Source organism: Erigeron canadensis, chromosome 6, assembly GCF_010389155.1.
Source record: "Erigeron canadensis isolate Cc75 chromosome 6, C_canadensis_v1, whole genome shotgun sequence".
Taxonomy (NCBI): Eukaryota; Viridiplantae; Streptophyta; class Magnoliopsida; order Asterales; family Asteraceae; genus Erigeron; species Erigeron canadensis.
Window position 1 is genome coordinate 25,220,456 of NC_057766.1, and position 20,366 is coordinate 25,240,821.

The 20,366-nt window shown below is 33.1% G+C and overlaps 3 protein-coding genes across 7 annotated transcripts; 2 read left to right on the forward strand and 1 right to left on the reverse strand.

The window, feature by feature from the left end:
• Positions 1 to 1,292: 1,292 nt before the first annotated feature.
• LOC122603778 (serine/threonine-protein kinase Nek2-like) lies at positions 1,293 to 8,327 on the forward strand. Of its 4 annotated transcripts, none has more exons than XM_043776580.1 (16): positions 1,293 to 1,484; positions 2,869 to 2,972; positions 3,243 to 3,376; positions 3,563 to 3,629; positions 3,902 to 3,967; positions 4,297 to 4,343; positions 4,442 to 4,487; positions 4,611 to 4,691; positions 4,793 to 4,835; positions 4,920 to 4,969; positions 5,068 to 5,149; positions 5,226 to 5,275; positions 5,466 to 5,539; positions 5,698 to 5,749; positions 6,326 to 6,751; positions 7,449 to 8,327. In XM_043776580.1, exons 3-16 carry the CDS (start codon positions 3,291 to 3,293, stop codon positions 8,082 to 8,084), a joined length of 1,806 nt encoding a protein of 601 aa, XP_043632515.1. In that variant the 5' UTR covers positions 1,293 to 1,484; positions 2,869 to 2,972; positions 3,243 to 3,290; the 3' UTR covers positions 8,085 to 8,327. The 4 variants fall into 4 exon arrangements, with proteins under 4 accessions (XP_043632515.1, XP_043632514.1, XP_043632516.1 ...); XM_043776581.1 differs by lacking the exon at positions 1,293 to 1,484 and adding an exon at positions 2,563 to 2,769; XM_043776582.1 differs by lacking the exon at positions 1,293 to 1,484 and adding an exon at positions 2,563 to 2,742.
• A 1,204-nt stretch (positions 8,328 to 9,531) lies between these two features.
• On the forward strand, positions 9,532 to 11,516 carry LOC122603930 (protein BOLA2). Its single transcript, XM_043776787.1, has 3 exons — positions 9,532 to 9,721; positions 11,086 to 11,108; positions 11,208 to 11,516. Exons 1-3 carry the CDS (start codon positions 9,656 to 9,658, stop codon positions 11,401 to 11,403), a joined length of 285 nt encoding a protein of 94 aa, XP_043632722.1. The 5' UTR covers positions 9,532 to 9,655; the 3' UTR covers positions 11,404 to 11,516.
• A 1,591-nt stretch (positions 11,517 to 13,107) lies between these two features.
• LOC122605899 (autophagy-related protein 13b) lies at positions 13,108 to 17,729 on the reverse strand. Of its 2 annotated transcripts, XM_043778856.1 has the most exons (4): positions 16,169 to 17,729; positions 15,582 to 15,766; positions 13,641 to 13,975; positions 13,108 to 13,403 (listed from the first exon to the last, which is right to left on the reverse strand). In XM_043778856.1, exons 1-4 carry the CDS (start codon positions 17,516 to 17,518, stop codon positions 13,396 to 13,398), a joined length of 1,878 nt encoding a protein of 625 aa, XP_043634791.1. In that variant the 5' UTR covers positions 17,519 to 17,729; the 3' UTR covers positions 13,108 to 13,395. The 2 variants fall into 2 exon arrangements, with proteins under 2 accessions (XP_043634791.1, XP_043634790.1); XM_043778855.1 differs by lacking the exon at positions 13,108 to 13,403 and having other exon boundaries at positions 13,482 to 13,975; positions 16,169 to 17,725.
• Positions 17,730 to 20,366: the final 2,637 nt, after the last annotated feature.

The window sequence follows — 20,366 nt, forward strand, 5'->3', positions numbered from 1 at the left end:
AGCTACTTAAATAACACACAAAATGTACCAATAAATGGAATAATATATTATATATAACCATAATATCAAACTACAATAATTATAAGTTTGTTATTCGTGACTCGGTCTAAGTTCACACAACGACTAGTAAGAGTTGGACAAAAACGAGTCACCTAACGAGTCGACTCGTTTTTGGAGTAAATCGACTCGACTCGACTCGTAAGAGTCAACTCGCGACTCGTAAAAGTTTAACAATCAAACAATGTGCTGAAAGATTGAGCGTATTGGTGTAATATTGATTGTATTGTGTAAGGTGTAATTTAGTTTGGTAAAAAACTGAATTCTCTGATTATTAATAAAATTCCACATTTATATGTTATAAAAGAAAAAATTAAACTAAAATGTATGTATCTCTATAATCAATAAAAGTTAACACATTTTCTCACACTACTTCATAATAAAAAATATAATTGTTAATTTTTGAAGTAAAAGTAGGGACAAACTATATTGGTAGATAACAAATATTTCGTATCACTTATTTTGATAGATCTACCATAACTGTACAGTACTGACTTGTACAGTAAACTTATACAATGTGGTAGATCCATCAAATATAATGATACAAATATCATTTCTCATATTGTTATATCATATCATATAATGAAATAAAAAATTGGTTAACAAAAAACAACCTAAATCATGTATTTAAAAACCAACTTAATAATATGATTATGACACTTGAATAAATCAAGGGATTACATTAGGAAAAAAAATTATTGAAATTTACTTGTAAAACTCTTAAAGGTTTAGGTTATCATTTAGATATATAATTTAGGTTGCTTAATCATTTTTTAAAAACAAAATACTAAGTACATTAATGCCAAGTATATTTACTTAAAAAAAATCAAACTAAACATCACTTTTATGATGATTATCACATCAATCACTCACATGAAACAAATTAATCCCAACAATCTTGGTTCAATGTCAACAGACATCTAAAATAGGAGGTCACATGCCTCAACTAGACCACACCACACTCATTTCTTCCCTAACAACAATCCAAAATATTAATCACAATACTTAATTCTACTCTAATCTAATCTAACACCAAAACAAAAACTTTATATTAAAAAATATAGCTATATTATAATTAATGGATAAAATATTCATAAAGATCTAGACACAAATGATGATGTAAAACTTGTACCTTATGCAGTAAGACGTGTACGTTATAAATACGACAGAAAGTAGCAGCAGACATAGACACATTTTTTACAGTACTCTCCCATTCTCTCTCTCTCACTCTCTCTCCATTGAATTGAATTGAAACATCTCATCAGAAATTAATCAAAAAAAAATAAAACAGTAGTAGTAAAATTTCTTTCTGCTTTTCCGTGCAAAATGTCAGCCTTCAAAATTGAAATGAAATATCACTTTCTCTATATCCAATAATCTCCACTACTGTTCTTCATTTTCAGCTTTATTACATCTCACTCTCTCAGGTATATATAGTTATATTATATATAGTTACAGTTGTTATATAGATATATAGATATGGATATATGTGTGAACTTTGACTTGGATTCAGTTAGTGTAACTGCATTTGCGTGGTGAGATTTGATTTTAAGTTAATTTAGTTTAATTGGATCTCTGATGGTTATAGATACAGATTATGTTGTATCTATATCATTATATTGTGATTACATTACTTAGTGATAGTTTTTTTTGTTTGTTAAGTAGATACATTTTATTGTTGTGATTTTAGACTTAATTATTTAATTATTTTTATTTTGATAGAGCGGTGGTTGAGAAGCACATTATAGATACAAGTATGTGTATCTAATTATCTGGTTTATTTATCTTTATCATTTTGAAATATTGGTTTTTTCAATTTAATTTAATTGATAAAAGTAGAAATCTAGTAGTAGTAAGTACTTTTTTAGACTTAATTATTTACTTTTATTTTATTTTTTTTATTACTGTATTATTTATTGATTGATACTAATATTATATCTCATTAACTTTTTTTTTTTTTTTTTTTAAACTAAAAAAAAGGATAATGTAGTATTAGTAAATACCTTTGTTACAATTAAATGAGACTTAGTTATTTAATTTTAAATATTTTGATATTTTTAGACGCAGAATATCCAATTATCTCATTCAGTTATCATTAAATCATTTTGCAATAATAGTTTTTAACTTCTTTTTTTATATAACAAAAAATGGATACATTTTACTGTTCCAATTTTAAGACTTGTTTAAGTATTTTGAGTAATTTTTTTTTTTTTGATATTTATTACAAAGTAATGGTGGTTGAGAAGAGGCACATTATTGATTCACAGGATCACAGTTGAAATCTTTAATTTTATTTTTTTTTTAACTTTTTTGTGTGTGTTTAATTTGAAGATATTTTCTAAAGATATTATTATTATTATTATTATTGTCACAGTTGGTTTTTATCCCGTGAGTACTTGGTTTACTTTTATGATTTTCCTTTAATAAATAGAAGGTGGTTGAAGGGACACACCCTTGCTTGAGTTTATATTTATGAATCTCATAGACAGAGTGAGTTTTTAAGAAACTGACATTTTCTGGTTGGTGTTTTTATTGACTAGTTAGTATTTCACGTTTTTGTGTCAATGTTGCCCCCTTTTGGTGTGGCTTGATGGATGATGGTGGATGCATCTATGCAAGTTATTGATAAAAATTTCGACTTCTTTTGTTAAATTATTAGTTTTTGCAGTGTGGTTTTTATTAATGGTTGGTACGGGACTCATTGCTGTGTTGGTATTTGATGATTAAATGCAGATGAACTATATTAACGCGTTTTCGTTATTTTCTTATTAAGCACACTATTTTTTATATTTTTGTGTGTATACATTGTAGGTTGTGGTGAGGGGATACCAAACACTGTTTTCTTCGGGTTCTGCTAGCAATTAGTCTCACATATATTGTCTACGTACTATTTGCATTGTGATTATTATTTGCCAGTAAGTTACACGACACGTTGAGTATATAATTTTGACATGAGTAGCCCATATTACTCCCTTTTAGGTTGTTTATGAATTGTTTTGTCTTCTTAATTTCCCTTAAACTTTTATCTCAAGGAAAACTGGCTTAATGTGCAAAGATGTTGTATATGTGGCTCGTGTTAGTGTGTTACTCTTTTTTTTTTACTTTACTGTTCTTTTTAATGAAAAATGTGTTTTAGTATCTTAAACATGGTATTCTTACAGGGTTCTTTTTATTTAATATGACAGGGAGAAGAAACTTGTTCGTCCCTGAAAGTGTAATGCATTGCTAGTTACATGGACCAGTACGAAGTGCTTGAGCAAATTGGAAGGGGAGCCTTTGGTGCTGCCCTTCTTGTACGGCATAAACATGAAAGAAAAAAGTGAGTGTTACAAGTTTTTTTAATCTTTTACTTTCAATGCTCGATTCCCACATCTATGTATTTTTGCATCTGCTTCATTATTATAACATGTTGTGTGCTTGTGTGTGTTTTTAATGATGCTTAGTTGCATTTTTGTTTGACATATATTGACTATTTCTCCCATTCCATGTAACTCTGTATATTAAGGTATGTGTTGAAAAAGATACGGCTTGCCCGCCAAACTGATAGAACACGTAGGTCTGCACATCAGGAGGTTGGTATACTTTACTTTATGCATACTACAATCTTTTCTTAATTATATATTTTGAGAGTTTAGGACTATCCTCAATGTATCCTAGTTGATATATTTACAGTCTTTGATATTAGTAGTATTATGATATTGGATGATATAGGTTTTTCTGAGGACCATGTTTGCTATTGAATTTTGGTGTTATGTGTGTGTACACATTTGAACAATAATTGGCTTTGAGTTTGGATATTTTTACTTTCATATATGTGCGAACTAATCTGATTCCCAACTTGTAGATGGAACTTATTTCTAAAATGCGAAATCCCTTTATTGTGGAGTATAAAGATTCTTGGGTAGAAAAGGTACGAACAATTTTCATCATTATTTTCTATATTTCATGGTCATTGTTTTCATTCTAATTTGGTCTACCCAATCACACTCACCATATATATTCATATACATACATGTAATTAACCGAATGAAAACAAACTGTTGTAATAGTAGTTTTCTGATGTCATATATTTGGTTCTAATGTAGCCTATGTCTCGTACAATTTCTTTTACATGTCATCTTAAAACTAAAACTAGGGTATAGTTTATGTAATATCAGTGGTTTCAGGAACGTTACATTCTTATCTGTGTTTCAGGAACAATTTCTTCTATCTGTGTTTTTATTAAATTTCTTTTGACAGGGATGCTATGTGTGCATTATTATAGGCTATTGTGAAGGTGGCGACATGTCAGTACTTTCTAACTTTTCCTCACAAGTTATAAATTCTCTGTCAAGTAGAATTAGAGTAGTCATTGACGCGATTTCGTCAATGTTTTGTTTTGCAGGGCAGGAGCCATTAAAAAAGCCAACGGGATGCTGTTTTCCGAAGAGGTAATTAACATTTTGCATCTGCTCTCTCTCTCTCTCTCACACACACACACACAAAAACACACACAATGTTCTGCAATTGCTGTATGTTTCATTGTGTGTTCTAAATATTAAATTATTACGCAGAAACTCTGTAAGTGGCTTGTACAACTTCTGATGGCACTCGACTACTTACACTTGAATCATGTTCTTCACCGTGATGTAAAGGTTAGCCCAACAGATAAATTTTCTTTTGGCTGAACTTTCAGTAGTGATGCATATTATAAATTTTTAGGAACTATCTTTAGCTAATCATTTTTCTCTCTCAGTGTTCAAATATATTCCTAACAAAAGATCACGATATACGTCTTGGTAAGTAGATTTTTCTGAAATTTCTTTTCTCAAGTTAAGAGTAAGTGATGACGGAAACTTATCATCAATAATGGCATCTTTCAGGTGATTTTGGACTCGCCAAGATGTTAACTTCAGATGACCTTGCCTCATCTGTGAGTGACATGTTTCTCAGAAAGGGCCTTCAAGTTTAAGTTTATTATATATTGTTTGGTAGATGTATCTCATTGTTTCTTTCTTATAAATTACACAGGTGGTAGGAACACCTAGTTATATGTGCCCTGAGCTTCTTGCAGATATACCATATGGTTCAAAATCAGATATTTGGTCTCTTGGTAAGGGTCGTGCCTCCTCTATTATTGATTCCTAAATATAAACATGTGTTAATGATTCTTCACATTGTGTTAATAGGGTGCTGTATATATGAAATGACTTCTCATAAAGCCGCATTTAAGGCTTTTGTAAGTATTCTCGTATATCTATATTAATAACTATGAGGCATGTTTTACATCATCTGCCACCCAAAATTGTTTGCTTGTCCTAGTTCTGTTAACAAAGTACATGTGGAATTCTATATGTTATTTTGTCAATTATTAAGATTTACTATAATACCCTTCATACTTATGGATTTGTTGTTGACTTCTTAAACAGGATATGCAAGCACTTATAAACAAGATTAATAAGTCAATTGTGGCACCGCTTCCAACCAAATACACTGGTGCCTTGTGAGTTATATTAATTTAGTCTATGTCATCATGCAATTATGCATCACATTTTTCATATGCTACCACTCCTAGCTAGACTAGCAAAAAGAGTTCCTTGACGTATGTTTTCTTTTATGTGTTAATTGTTTATCTAACCAGTTTGCTAATTTCTGTTTCAGTCGGGGTCTCGTGAAAAGCATGCTGAGGAAAAATCCGGAACTGCGTCCAAGTGTACATATACTTCTCTTTTTATTTGAAACATGCCATAAGTAATTCCTATGATATGAAGGTAGCAAGCTGGGCAGGTTTAATAACAAGTTTGGCTTGAAATGGTTCAATTTTTTTATACGGTTTGAATGGGATGGGTCCAGTTGGGTTGACTTGCAAACACTTTAATAGTTTTGCTGTCCATTTTAATTATCTTTTATTCTATAGAAAGAATAATTAAATGCATTAGTTATGATTATGGCAACAATTATATTTCAGTGATAATGTAAAATCTCTTAAAAAATTGCCTAAGAAGTCATGTGTGTGTAACAAAGATTATAGACAATATCAACCAGTTTGACGAGCCTTTTCTCTTGTAGCTATTATTTTTATTGGAGCTAGATGAGATATAACCTAACCAAAATCAACCCATTTTATAAGTAAAGGGTCGATACTTTTACATTCGCTATATATATAAAGACTTGTATAAGCATAACCAAGCAGCTTGTTGTCCTTTCTGTGCCATTTCAAAATGGATTGACTATTGACGTATATATATCATTTGATTACTCTGCTTAAATGAATGTGTTTGTTTGGCAGGCAGCTGAGTTACTCAGGCATCCACATCTTCAGCCTTATGTATTAAAAGTCAACCTTAAACTAAATAGCCCCAAGCGTGACAGTATATCGAACCACTGGGCCGAATCTGATTACATGAAGAAAACAAGATTTGCTGAGCCAGTTTATCTTCGTCCTAAATCAAGGGACAGGCGGTTATCGTATGGAAATGATAGAACTTTGAATCCAAGCATATCTTTAGGTGACCAAGATTCTCCATATTCAACTAAACGAGTTCAAGATTCACCTCATTACATGCAGCGAAGAATGGAACGGATGTCTATCGGAAGCACATGTGAAGAGTCTCCAGTTAATAAGAATATTACTACCAAGAACCTTAGGTTTACTTCACCAAAGACTTCCTTGGCTCCTAAAAAACGAACAGATCTCTCAAAGGGTCGTGAAATGGTAAGACCATTAGATATTTTGTTCATATCATGTTGATCTTGTGCATTCTATTAGTACCAATTTGTATATCTTGTTCGTCTCTCGGTATGGCTAAAGCCGATATTAGGTCACCGTCAGCTGCTTATTCTAAATCATATATACTGATACATTTCTCGCATCCTTGGCCCACTTAGTCCAAGTGGTCTATGTAAAGCCCTCCTGCCACATGAATTGAACAAATGGCTTTCGCCTTTCTGGTTAATGGGGCTTCAAGCCACATCAGAGACAAGGTCTTAGATAATTGACTGCTAGGCCAAGTCCGACATATAGTAATTCTGTTATGTAAGTGGTGGCAAAATGGGTAGGTAAGAGATTGGAGTGGGTTGGAAAGGGTAGTTCCTTGGTGCGGGTTGGAATGATTTAGGCAAAGTTGACCACAAAACATCTTTTGCCAATTCTTTATATAAATTTATTAATGAAGTAGTAGGGAAAAGAAAAAATTATTGGACGACTCTACCAATTTGACTCGTTCCTGCAGCAAATTTAGTTTATTTGACCTAATATTATGTAAACAGTTTGAAATGTGGCCTCCATACTTTTACAAATTTCTAGTACCTTAGAAGATAGTAGTGTCTTCACTCTTCAGTCAAGAAGTTAATTTTTATACATTTATTTAACTTGGTAGTGGTAATCTGAAGTATGAATCTAACTGGTGCAGGATTCAGATTTAAGAACAATAAAGCAATCTGGTCCAACAAGTAGAAGGGCGTCTCTGCCACTTCTAAAGAAAGCCATTACTGAAGATTCCCCATATGGAAAAAGCACCAATTTTCTTGAAAGCATCAAATCCATGGATGTTTCAGTTAACGCACCTCGAATCGACAGAATGGTCGAATTTTCTCCAAACAATGATGTTTTTGTTCCCACTCGTAGAGCTTCAATAACCTCTGCACAAGGATCATCCTCACCACCATGTGACCGTTCAATCATGAAAGACAAATGCATGGTGCAAGCAATTGATACGTCTGCCAAGCAAAACTCAAACTCTCCAACTGAATGGCAAGGGTCAGGCAGTGAGTGCTCAGACCAAAATGCAACTGCTGGTGCATCAAGCCGTACATCATCGGACCTCCGACGGCGGCGTTTCGACACATCATCACAAAAACAACGAGCCGAGGCATTAGAAGGGCTTCTTGAATTTAGTGCAAGATTGTTACAAGAGGAAAGATTTGAAGAACTTGGTGTGTTATTGAAACCATTTGGACCAGGGAAGGTTTCTCCTAGAGAAACTGCTATTTGGCTGACTAAAAGCTTGAAGGAAAATACTTTGAAGCAGGAGGAGCAATTTCAATGATGAAATGAAATCAGATTGTTATGTTAACAAATTATCATTTCTGTAATATGCATAGACTTAAGTAAATTAGTAATATAGCAGGTAATGGTGACAGATACGGATACGTTAGATGAGGGTTAGAATTATTTCTCGAATCTCTTGTACCAGATACTGATGCCGGCATGTAGTCTAATGACCTTAGGCTTTAATCTTTGTATGTTTCTCTCTTAAAAATCTTTTCTTTGCCGTCTTGCGATTCTGACATTCATCATTTGGTAAAATATGGTTTCTGAGAATTTGACCGAATATGTCATTAGATCATTTATCTCGCAATTCACACACACTTCTCGTGCAAATATTTAGAGATCAAGATTATCTTTAGATTTGAGTACTTGACCATACGCTTTCAAAATTGTGAATTATGAATTTGACCGAATATGTCATTAGATCATTTATCTCGCAATTCACACACACTTCTCGTGCAAATATTAAGAGATCAAGATTATCTTTAGATTTGAGTACTTGACCATACGCTTTCAAAATTGTGAATTATATATTGATATCTATGTTGATTAGCCACACATATAATATATATGTATAGGGGAAAGATAATTTGAGACCAACTAAAAAAAGTCCAAAAAAGGACCATTGATTTTCGTAAGTTACACACCACCATCATGATCTACTATGATATACAAAACTTTTTTGTAAAAACACTAAGACTTTCAAGCGACGGGCCCACAGAAAAATCATGTGTAAGTTAACTTACACACTTACGCATGTGTAAGTAACTTACACATGATTTTTCTATAGATCCATCGCCGGAAAGTCTTAGTGTTTTTACAAAAAAGTCTTATATATCGTAGTAGATCATGATGGTGTACAAAAATCAATGGTCCTAATTGGTCCTAAAATAAGAGGTGGTCTCAAATTATCTCACCCCTATATATATCTATATATATACAAATATCAATATCTTCATTATTCTATTAGTGATAAAACTAGACGTGTAGTGTATTGTTGTATTGTGAACTTTTTTGGGTGAAAAAAGGTCCATGTTATTTGTATTTTATTAAAAAAGAGCAAAATCATCTGGTCCTCCTATTTTTTTAATAAAGAAATTGATTAACCTAAACTATCCATCTTATTTATTCACTAACATAAAATTCTTAATTTAATATACCTATAATATATTTACAATATACATCTTGTTACCTTTAAAATAACTAAAATTCCTTTTTTTTATATCTAACTAATTCTATATTACTCGTAATAACCACGTCACTATCGCAACCGCCACATCCGTCCCTCCCTCGTTGTCAATCTGTCATCACCACCAGCCGTTGCCCCCGTCATGACCACCGCGCCCATACGACTAGTAAAACATAAAATATCTAGAACTACATATTTCAAGTTGTAATGTACAAACTAGACTATTATTCTTTTGACCCGGACCAAATCTGAACCCGAACCCAATACCCTGCCCACCAGCCCATTTAAACCCAGAAAGAACGCGTAAAGTAAACGCCCGGGGATTTTTACTGTATTATTTTTGTTGAAAGTTTTTTGATCCAAGAAAAAGATAAAGAGAGATGGGAGGTGTGACAAAGGAGCAAGTCGAGTCAGCCCTTAGGTCTAAATTAGCTCCTTCTCATCTTGTAAGTATATATATTCATTATTCCAATTTCTCTTATTAATTTTTTACTGTAGTATTTTATTATTTTTTACTACATGCATATTATTAATATGTAATTGCAACTGTATATCAGTATATGTGTTGTTACTTTGGATTCCTGGTAGTTCCTTGTGAGTTTGAAAAAATCAAGCTGACATTCAACAACATTTTTTCAGTAAAATTCTTTATTTCTTACTGCATATATTGATTATTATTATTTTTTGAGAATAACTATAACTATAAAGGTGCATCTATAAATTGACCAAAAAAAAGTAAATGTAATTAAAGTATTTGTTGTTCGGTTTAAGGAGGAGGCTTTGACTCATTTGTGCACGACCGGATTCTGAAACCTTTTCCCTAGCGGCATCCAAGATGTTAGGTTCGAACCTGAGACCTCTTATAAGAACATTAGGCGCCTGGCCACTAGACCTCTTTGATTCAAACATATAGGTAAACACTTAATAACTGTGGAATTTTGTATATTTTTTTTGGTTGATTACAATTGGTTGAAGGCGTTTATGTTCAAGCTGTTTTCCGAAAGCTGTTTAGATATTTAGTGTCCCGTTTATAGAAACTATAAGCTTAAACTCTCTCGAAACGTATGTTCTTAGCTATTGGGTGCCAATTATGACAACTATGCCAATAAGAGTATATCTAACCTAATAACTAAAAAGAAGGAAAACAGTAAAAATGAAGAAAAAAAGGCTGTGTCTGCTTCAGGCCAGAATGACAATTAAGAATAAGGATGGTACTCGTTTGATCACCAAAATCTTCGTCATAATCCGGCTATTTTGGAAGGTGAGGGGATAGTTGTCAATATATGCCGATTATAGAAAGTGACGAGGGATAATTACCTACTGCATTGGGTAATCTTTCCACAAAGACTGTTGTCGTTCTTTTTTTTTTTTTTTTTTTAATCATGCTGTTCCCCTTTCTCCACTCTGAATTCTGTAATATATATTGAACTTACACGACTACTTGCTGATATTTCCTTGGTTCCTACCTGTTTTCCGACTTTCAGCTTCTCGAGAGTTCTATTATATTAGCATGATCACGAAGTATGTTATCCTGTTGTGATTTGTTATTCTATCTGATGCTGATAATTGATATTTGGCCATAATTCATCTGTATTAGGAGTTAGGCATCATTATTTTGTTCCCCTTTCTCTACTCTGAAATATATATTGAACTTACACGACTACTTGCTGGTACCTTCTTGGTTTCTACCTGCTTTCCAACTTTCAGCATCTCAGGAGTTCTATAATATTTGCATGATCACAAAGTATCGTATCCTTTTATAATTTGTTTATTCTATCCAATGTTGATATCTGGATCTTCTCTTTTTCAGGAAGTCATCGATACATCTGGAGGGTAAATTTCCTATCAAAAACCATGTATCATTTTTCGTAGGTCACTTGTTTAATATGATTTTCTTTTAATAATTATTTTGTTGATATACTTGTGTTATAGGTGTGGTGCAAGTTTCCAAGTTGAAATTGTTTCCGAACAATTTGAAGGTAAAAGGTTGTTAGAAAGGCACAGGATGGTGAACGGAGTTCTGGCAGAGGAGATGAAAGACATTCATGCTCTCTCCATAACCAAAGCTCAGACCCCCGACCAATGGAAGAAACTACAAGAATCCCAAACTTCCCAACCTGCCCCCTAATACTGCTTTCCTTGCTAGTTATTCTACAATAATGACAAAAATAATCATCCTTTTGGATCAAACCCTGTCTGTAATCTTTATTGCTCGGACTCCTAATGCTTAAGATTTGGTTATGTGACTTGTTTGGTGATGTGAGTTTGATTGACCGACTTGTTTGTTGGTGTGAGTTTGAGGCTCTGTATTTGGTACTCAAAACTCTTTGGCCTGGAAACCTGTCTCCATGTCTAAACATAGTCACAATTTTCGTTTCCTATGTATGGGCTATTAAAATATTTGTACCCTTTTCCTGTACGCGCTTGAAGATGTTCCATGTTTGACATGTAGATCATGCACCAGATACAAGTATTATCAGATGCACCATGTGATACGACCCATGTCATTGGACACGACCCATCTGACTTTGTCAATAAACCCACCACTCATGTGGCAGTTGGTTTCTCATGATGTCAAGTTACCCATGATATAAGTTGTTAATTTCCCACGTTATCTTTGCAAGCATTTAGTTAAAGAGTACAACTCCATTATGCACGTACTATCAGTTTCTTGCATTTGTTTAGGGCCACGTTTACTTTGTTTTGTTCCTATAAATTGTAATCTTTGCATATGAATTATGAAGTAGAAATTTGACAGTAAAGTCTCTCTATCTTGTTCTCTTGATTCTTGGATTCTAACCCCCTCTAGGGTGCATTTGGTTCACATAATGTTTTTAAGAGGAATGGAATCTTTCAATTGAATTAGAATTTGAAAGAATGAAATTTGACGGAATGTTTTTGATTTTTTAAAGATTCAATTGACGAATGGAATGAGATTTCCTACCCCACCCTCAAGGAATGAAGATCCATCAAATGAGAGAATGTTTACATTCCAATGGAATGATATTCTTTCGTCTTTAACCAACCAAACACACTAAAGAATGGAATCTCATTCCAATTCTATCAGATTCCATCAGAATCTGTGAACCAAACACGACCTAGGGTTCTCTGACACCATGTTTTCTATGTATTCATGGGGCATGTCTTTCTGAATGTTACTAAAGTGTAGCCTTAAATATTGATTCCAACTGCAGCAACTGCTAATCTAATCAGCAATCATTACTTGTACTTTTCTAACCACAGTTTGAAAATGTTGTATGACAAGATATAACATAAATGTGACTAAAGAATAAATAAAAATGAAACCTTTCATTTATTAAACTTTAGTAAGTTTCTAATGAACCGAACCGTTTGTGCCCCACAACAAATTAATATAACCTGCTTATTATTAATGGGAAATGATAAACATAATCCCATTAGATAATTATTTTGAAAACACAAAGTTTTTTGATAACTAAATTATAAGCTTAATGAAAAGCTACAAGACCTAATGGCAACGCATATAGGAAAACATGGTAGTTCTAGAAGATAAAAAAAAATCCTTGTCATAAAAAACAAATTCAACAGGTTTGACAAGGGTACGTCAATCATTCTTTTAAAACAAGCTCCATTTTGATTTTTTTTTTTTTTTTAATCTTATCTGACTTGTTTTGAAATCTATAGAGAAGATAAAAAGTTGCATTGATAAGAAAACCAGTTAAAATTCAATTAGTGACCAGCATATTATCAATGTTTAGCAATCTTGATACAAATTAACATAATAACTCAATTAAAGTATAAGATAAAATTCTAAGTTTCAATGTATAAAAATTTCAAATCACTATTTGGTGTAACAATTTGGTATAATTATAAATGTATAATACATTGGAGATGTATTTAATTCAACGCAAAACTTTAGAGCATACATCCGAAATGCCAAAATAGATTAACAAGAAAATTTGTAAAGCTACTTTTAAGACTATTTTGGGAGAAAGAGTTGCTACAATGTTGTAAAAAGGCCATATCAAATTACATCGAAAATATATTGGATAGCTCATAGTCTTATTCCAAGAACTGGGTGCACTTTTCATTTGATAGATCTGCAAAACGGTATACCCATATTTCCAAACCATATTCCCTTTTAAATATCTGAAAAAGCGAAAACCAAGAGCATAACCATCAAAATACTGAGATGCTGCACAACACTTCATAATAAACAAGATTCACTTGCGGCATCAAAACTACGATATATACCAACGTTTCAAATATGTACAGAGATAACACCGAGATAACAGAACGTATATAAACCAAGACCAACTTGTATAATATGATCATTCCCAACATAAGAACCGAAACAGAGTTCCAAACTTTGTTACTAAGACTTGCCTGATTGCCTTAACAGAAGTTGTTTCATGTCCATATACACTTTCAGCTCCTCTAATGCATCAGATGTGGTCTTGATGCCAGAAACCCTAGAAGATATCATATTTGAAGGAGCAACTTCAACAACAGGCTGGTCTTTGATCTGACTGGACGAATTCTCAGGCCTTGAGGGTTTACAAACGTTCTGTGATCGATGTAAATCTTGTCTAAGAGGCGGTGCTTTTTTCAGCATCTGAACAAGAGCACCAACTGCAGCATCTTGTGACTTTCTTGGTGTGAATGGCCCTGATCGGTCATGCGGTGTGCCAAGATTTCCTGATCGATCAGATGAACCAGGCCTGGAGACCACAGCGTGTGAAAATTATTAGATATGGTACTTTAAAGCATAATGATCAAGAGAAAGAATGTTCACATGGCGCAATACAGGTCTCAGCTCGTAATAAAAATACAAAATCGTAGTCATTAACATTTAACATGCTCAAAACTTCAACAAAAATGGAAATTAAAGGTGTATCTCTTAGCATGTAAAAGGATGTAATATATGCATATTTGCAAAATCACAATAACAATAGCTATACATATATAATATTAATATAATATGATTATAGAAGGATAATATTATATACCATCTTTACGATAACTGTATATTTTGCCAGTCAAGAGTTCAGGATGATCAGTGTTAACATTATATATTTAGGTTGTAATGCTTTGTAGCAGATGATAGATTAGTTGTGTGAGCAATTTTCCTTGCTCATCCATAATAACATATATCTGCCAATGAGGATGTAATTATGGATACAAGTGCAACTATTTAGAGTCATTCTTAACCAGCCCAGAAACAAGACTTGGGTTATTATACTTATGCCTCAGAGGCGGCTTACTATTGGACAACAAAAGACCAGTCAGTCTTTACCGACTAAATTACCATTAACACATTTTTTAGGGTGAAGAGCAGAAAAATTATTTCACTAACATAGGCACTTCACCAATCTTTGCATAATAAATTTTACCTACAAGGATATCTCTTAATATACAATAATACAGCTTACCCGATAATCACAGTTTAAAAGAACCATATAATATAAAAAGTTACAATTACTCATCTTTTACACATGTAAAGTCAGACTTTAAAGATGCACAAAAATAGCTAAAACCAGCAATAGCTTCCACAAATTAATGGCTAAAACTTTTTCCATGTGAAAGAATACAATAAACACAACACAAAATGTTGCAGGGGAAATCAGCTGTACTATCATAATGTAAGTAAGGAACTTAGGCAGCCTTTTCTGAGCACAAACTTAGATGCTGATAACAGAATAGAACAAACATATATGATTGTAACATTGTTCCAGTATGACGAAGTGTACACTGATTCAAAGTACAGAAATACTGTCTAATTGTTATTTGACTACTGCATAAACCAAAGAGCCCACAAAAGCTTGAAAATTGTATGACTGCCTGACTGGACATTCCTTGCATATTATAAAGATGTTTAATTAATAAATACCATGGCAGTTTCTGTTACCTACTTATTCTGCGGATAAACATAATTCCTAGCACCCTAAATAAAGAACTAGTGAACTAATGCCTGGCAGCAATGAGCTTAAGAGTGCCACATGTTTCGAACAAATTAGTGAACAAATGTTTTATTGCTGTATGTGATAGAATCAAGTCATTAATAACTAATTTTAAAAACTTATAGTTATATTCTTCTGACTCTTACATCTCTACTATTTAAAGAACTTACAGTTATATTCTGCTGACTCTCATCTAATTCATTATCCAATTTGAGCAAAACCATATGACTGAATACACAATTTCAGAAGTCATCAACTACTCATAGGCTAATGTTGAGTACCAAAATAGATAACAAGACAAGCTCAGACCAAAATAATATGTTAAACACCATCAGAGAAAACAGGACTTAATGTTACGCCTACATACCTGCTACTGTGATCCATCATTTCATCATCATCCACCACAAAGGGACCTGAAAACTCAGAGTCATCATAACTATCTTCAAATGATAACCTACTAAAGCTTCTGGAAAAAGATTTGTGTGGAGAGCTGTTAGATGAAATCTTCACAGACGATGGCCTTGCGATCTCTTCTTCCCGCAGAGATAACAACTATATAAACAAAATAACTCAGTAAGCCAATTTGATTTATAATGTTGTATCAACATTTCTTAATGACATCAATTTTGTTGCAAAACCTGTGAAATTAATTATTCAAAACTATGTATGTGATTCCTAAATAAGATGAACATAATTAGAATCATTTTATCCAAACACTAAAAACTGATTATTGTGCTTCAAGTCCAATCAGTTAATAAAAGCACATCCAAACACCCTTTACAATATCATCCCATAACTTCACCATTCAATTCTGTTAATAAGACTATGAAATGAAGCAAAAAAATGTCAACTTTTAAATGAGTGAAAACTTCAACATCTGGACATCCCAAAGTAGGAAGTACTACCGATGACAAACATGAGCATAAGTAAATAAGAATTGCATCATGAAAGTACCTTGCCAGTAGCTATGGCACCCTGGTGCATACCCGAGCTTTTCTCCACTAAAGAAAGACTAGGTCTAGTAGCTTTGAGAGGAGGAGAAAAGGGTGGCAAAACCGGCTTATGGGATAAAGGTGCATCCCCAAGCCTAGAAGTGGGTATGTAAACAGGAGCACTATCAGACCGTAAGAGAACCTTCAACATATTACTTCCCTGAAGACACATAGGTGGCGATGGAGATTGAGATGGTGAAAAGTTAGGCGATGGAAAGTACTCGTCATATCCCATATCCTTGGTAGGAACTTGAGCTGCTTCTAACGAAGAGTAACGTGAGCTCGTAGGTGGTCGATGGCCAAATTTAGAGTGCAAAGTTCGTGACTCGGAATACGTGGGTGAAGGTGATGGCAATGCCGAAGGTGGAGATGCCCTAAAAGTATCATAACTCCAGCTATGACGTCTTCCAAATGGAGAAGATGATGGTGAATATTGTGGCACCGGAACTGATGGTAGCCTTTTTAATGGATCTGCCAATGGACTGCCCACATAATCTGGTATGAACTGTGGGGACATCGGGGTAGATGACTCTGAAATGGTATCAGAAATCGAAGGAAGATACAATAACGAAATACAAAGTTTCCCACAAGAAGTGTCCACCGGGGTGAACATAAACGGCTGCATTTCAGCCTCGTCTCTACGAAGCAGAGGCTCAACAGAAGAAGACACCCTATGAATTAAATTAAACGTTCGAATCTGCCCAGACGAATTTATCTCACGGAAAATCTTATAAGCAGGTAAAAGCCTAACAGTAACATACAATGATCTCAAAAGCAAAATTGATTTCTTGTACAACGCATGTGAGCTTGTAGAGCTAGACCTCTTACTCCCCGTTCCACCTTCCTTACAACCTTTCTTACTCTCGTAACGCACAACCCACCTCTCGATAACCTTCTCACTACACCCATCACACCCAAACTCATCAGAATCCGATTTCCAACCAAACGGATACCTCTCTTTCCTTTCAAACCCTACTCTCGGCGAACTAATACCATAATCCCAATTAACAGGCCTCTGAACCAAAACAACGTCCACCACCATGGGCTCAAGATTACTCTGTCTCCAAAAATCAATATTTTCTAACGCGGCAGGGCAGTCCCTAAGAGCTAAGTTAAACCACTTATCCCTAGGTCTCATACTAGAAGACGACGAACCAGACGACGAAGGTGAAAGCAATATCTGCTCACCACTATAGTTACGCGACGACACGAAAGGACACCTAGATTCAAGTACTATATGCAAACTTTTAGCAAAGAATTCGGTTATTATCTGTTCCATTTTCGCAGGTTCCGTATGTGGATTAACCGCCATGATTATCTCAAAATTTCCACAAAATTAATCTGTCTGTTTTTGCTTATCCTCAATCAATATATATCATTCATTCTATCCAACCAAACAAACAAATATCAAAGGAATTCAATTACTAAAATCAGTATTAAATTATTTTTTTCTTAATTAATTAATTAATTGCTCACTAATTCATATCAAAATGATCATAAATTCATAATCAAACAAACTGATAGCAATTGAATCCAACTGACAGTTAGTAAGTGATTATAATCGAAGCTTCTAGATGTATAGATATATATATATATAAACCCTAGATATAGATATACAGATATAAAAAAGAGTATATAACTTCAATATATAGGGTTTAGAGATATATAGAGATAGAAGTTATAGATATAGATAGGTATATATATACAGTTTGAATTTGTATGTGAGGATTTGTTAGGATTAGTGAGAGAGAGGAGGATCCAATGATTCTTCGGAAGAAGAAGAAGAAGAAGAAGAGGATGATGACTCCATAAGAAGAAATAGAAATAGAAGATTGGATTCGAGGGTTGGGGGGTCTTGGAAGTTATAATATGGGCCCATTTTTTTGTTGTACATATGTATCTATATATCTTTGTATTGATATTTTTGAATTTTGTATTTGTTTGATGAGACATAAATGGTAAAATTAGTTAAGATTTGGAATTTATCTTTTTTTATTAGATTTTTTTTAGCCTTGTTGGAATGTTTGATGGGTTTAATCATAAATGAGTGTAAACTATTGGTGGATTTTAACCATAGGTAAGAAATAGTGAGTTAAGTTGAGCATAAGTAATTTAAATTTTACTCAATATTTTAAGTTTGATCCTCATGATTAATAGGCCTTAGGGTTTTTTCCTATAAATACTTGTAACGGTTGATGGTTAACATCTCTTTGTTTAGCGTACGTGCAAGTTTTTTTACGAATGGCTAAAGAAATAATCAGATCTAGGTCATGGTAATATTCCTGTTAGCTAATTTTTTTTTCCCTGAAACTTTGAGTTTATTGGATGTCATTAGCTTATGTCTTGGTATCCTTTTGAGTTTCCACTACTAGCAAGCAAAGAGGCCAACTATATATATGATTGAATTCGCTTTATACAATGAATTGGTAGTCTCATACATTCTGCATGTATCATATTTGTAGAACAGTTCCAACATCCCCTCGAATACTTAGGTAGTTAGGATTGGATGAGTAAGGATTCCATGTTGCAAAAAAACCCAGATAGCAAAACTCAAGCAATAATTCATAATCAAAAAAGTATAACAGATATGAGTTTGTAAACAAATATGGAAATTTTATACGAGATCATCCGTCTGTTTATTTGAACTATTCAAAACTTTGTATATACTGGCATGCCTTAATCGCCATATAGATAGAAACCTTACTGACACTTTGGATATATATTCATAAAATAATGTGTATACCGACATACCGTAGATTATTTTACTAGTATAACTTAATAATACAAATTTCAGTCTTATTTGTCCCAAATAATATTCTTTCATTGTTAAAGGACTGAATTGGAAAAGAAGAAGGCTTTTTATGCAAGTTTTGGTATGAGTGGGAATAAATAGAAGTAATTATTATGGAAAAGTCGATATTTTTGTGCTTGTGAAACTGTAAATGTTTAGTGCTAAGTTTAGACTTGATATATAGTTGCTTTGCAACTTCGTTTTTAATTTAATACATCAGTATTTGGTTTGCTACTATTCAATATTTTTTTACTCATCTATATTTAACTGGGCTTCATTGTAATTGTTTTTCAATGCTCTCATTATTGACTCATCTCTACTTGTATTTTAACAAGCTAACACCACTAGGCCTGACTCGTTATAGGTTTATCATGAGGCCATTTGTGTTGACGAGTGAAAAGACATCATATTTTTGGAAAAAAATTTTATTGGGTTAAATGATGGATTTTAGACAAGTGCTGAGTTAGTTATTTATTGAAGATTTTGTAAGGAATTCTATTGATTAGGATGATATAACGTTCACAAAAACTAATTATAAGTTAAATGATGAATGAGATTATAACCCTCATCTCTTCAAATACATAAATCATTTGAATCTTCAACCTTGTGCTCTTGTCACTTTTTCTCCCTACAAACAAGAAGCTACATGTGAATCAAATATATAATGCTTTTATTTTATCTTATAATCAAAATATTTTTAGAAATAAATGTGTATTGTAAGTTAAAGCTAATCTTATTAGTGTTACAAATTAGTAAAGGGCTGTTTGGTTTCTATATGGATAATGTGTGAAAATATGGTGGAATGAAATTTAATGTTAGCAAGAAAAAATAATTTAAATTTCTTACATCGAATTCTCATACATTTAGAAATCAAACGACCTCAAACTTGTAGATTCAAGATTAAATTTCATCATGTACCCAATTTTATCTTTTTTAGAGTAAAGATATAATGGGCAAATCATATTACATGCATGTTAAGGATCAATTAAATTCGAGAAGCCCATTTAATCACTCAATTTGAGATATTGAAGTGTTATGACTTATGAGGGGTACTGGGGTAGTACTTAGTAGGGCTAGGAGATGCATGTGTGACCCCAAAACAATATGGCTTCAAACAAACAAGTCCATGTTCCCTCACATGCCTTTTGCTTTGCGGCTTCGCTTCCGTCGTTGTCTTTTGTTGCTAGCGCAGCTTTTTAGAACCGATACGGCTTTATCCATTTCTTATTAATTATATATATATATATATATATTATATTTAATTTATATTTATATTTATATATTGAAACAAGATTTTAAACCGTGTAAACACATGATATTTGTATATCATAGTAATTTGTAAATATATGAATGCTTTATAAGTACTTCT

Coding starts and splice junctions, on each gene's coding strand:
- LOC122603778 (XM_043776580.1), top strand. CDS start 3,291: ATGGACCAGTACGAAGTGCTTGAGCAAATTGGAAGGGGAGCCTTTGGT. Junction 4,488..4,610: donor GGATGCTGTTTTCCGAAGAG/GTAATTAACATT, acceptor ATTATTACGCAG/AAACTCTGTAAGTGGCTTGT. Junction 5,150..5,225: donor ATCAGATATTTGGTCTCTTG/GTAAGGGTCGTG, acceptor TTGTGTTAATAG/GGTGCTGTATATATGAAATG.
- LOC122603930 (XM_043776787.1), top strand. CDS start 9,656: ATGGGAGGTGTGACAAAGGAGCAAGTCGAGTCAGCCCTTAGGTCTAAA. Junction 9,722..11,085: donor AATTAGCTCCTTCTCATCTT/GTAAGTATATAT, acceptor TCTCTTTTTCAG/GAAGTCATCGATACATCTGG. Junction 11,109..11,207: donor GTCATCGATACATCTGGAGG/GTAAATTTCCTA, acceptor CTTGTGTTATAG/GTGTGGTGCAAGTTTCCAAG.
- LOC122605899 (XM_043778855.1), bottom strand. CDS start 17,518: ATGGCGGTTAATCCACATACGGAACCTGCGAAAATGGAACAGATAATA. Junction 15,767..16,168: donor GTGCCATAGCTACTGGCAAG/GTACTTTCATGA, acceptor TTGTTTATATAG/TTGTTATCTCTGCGGGAAGA. Junction 13,976..15,581: donor ATGATGGATCACAGTAGCAG/GTATGTAGGCGT, acceptor TGTGGTCTCCAG/GCCTGGTTCATCTGATCGAT.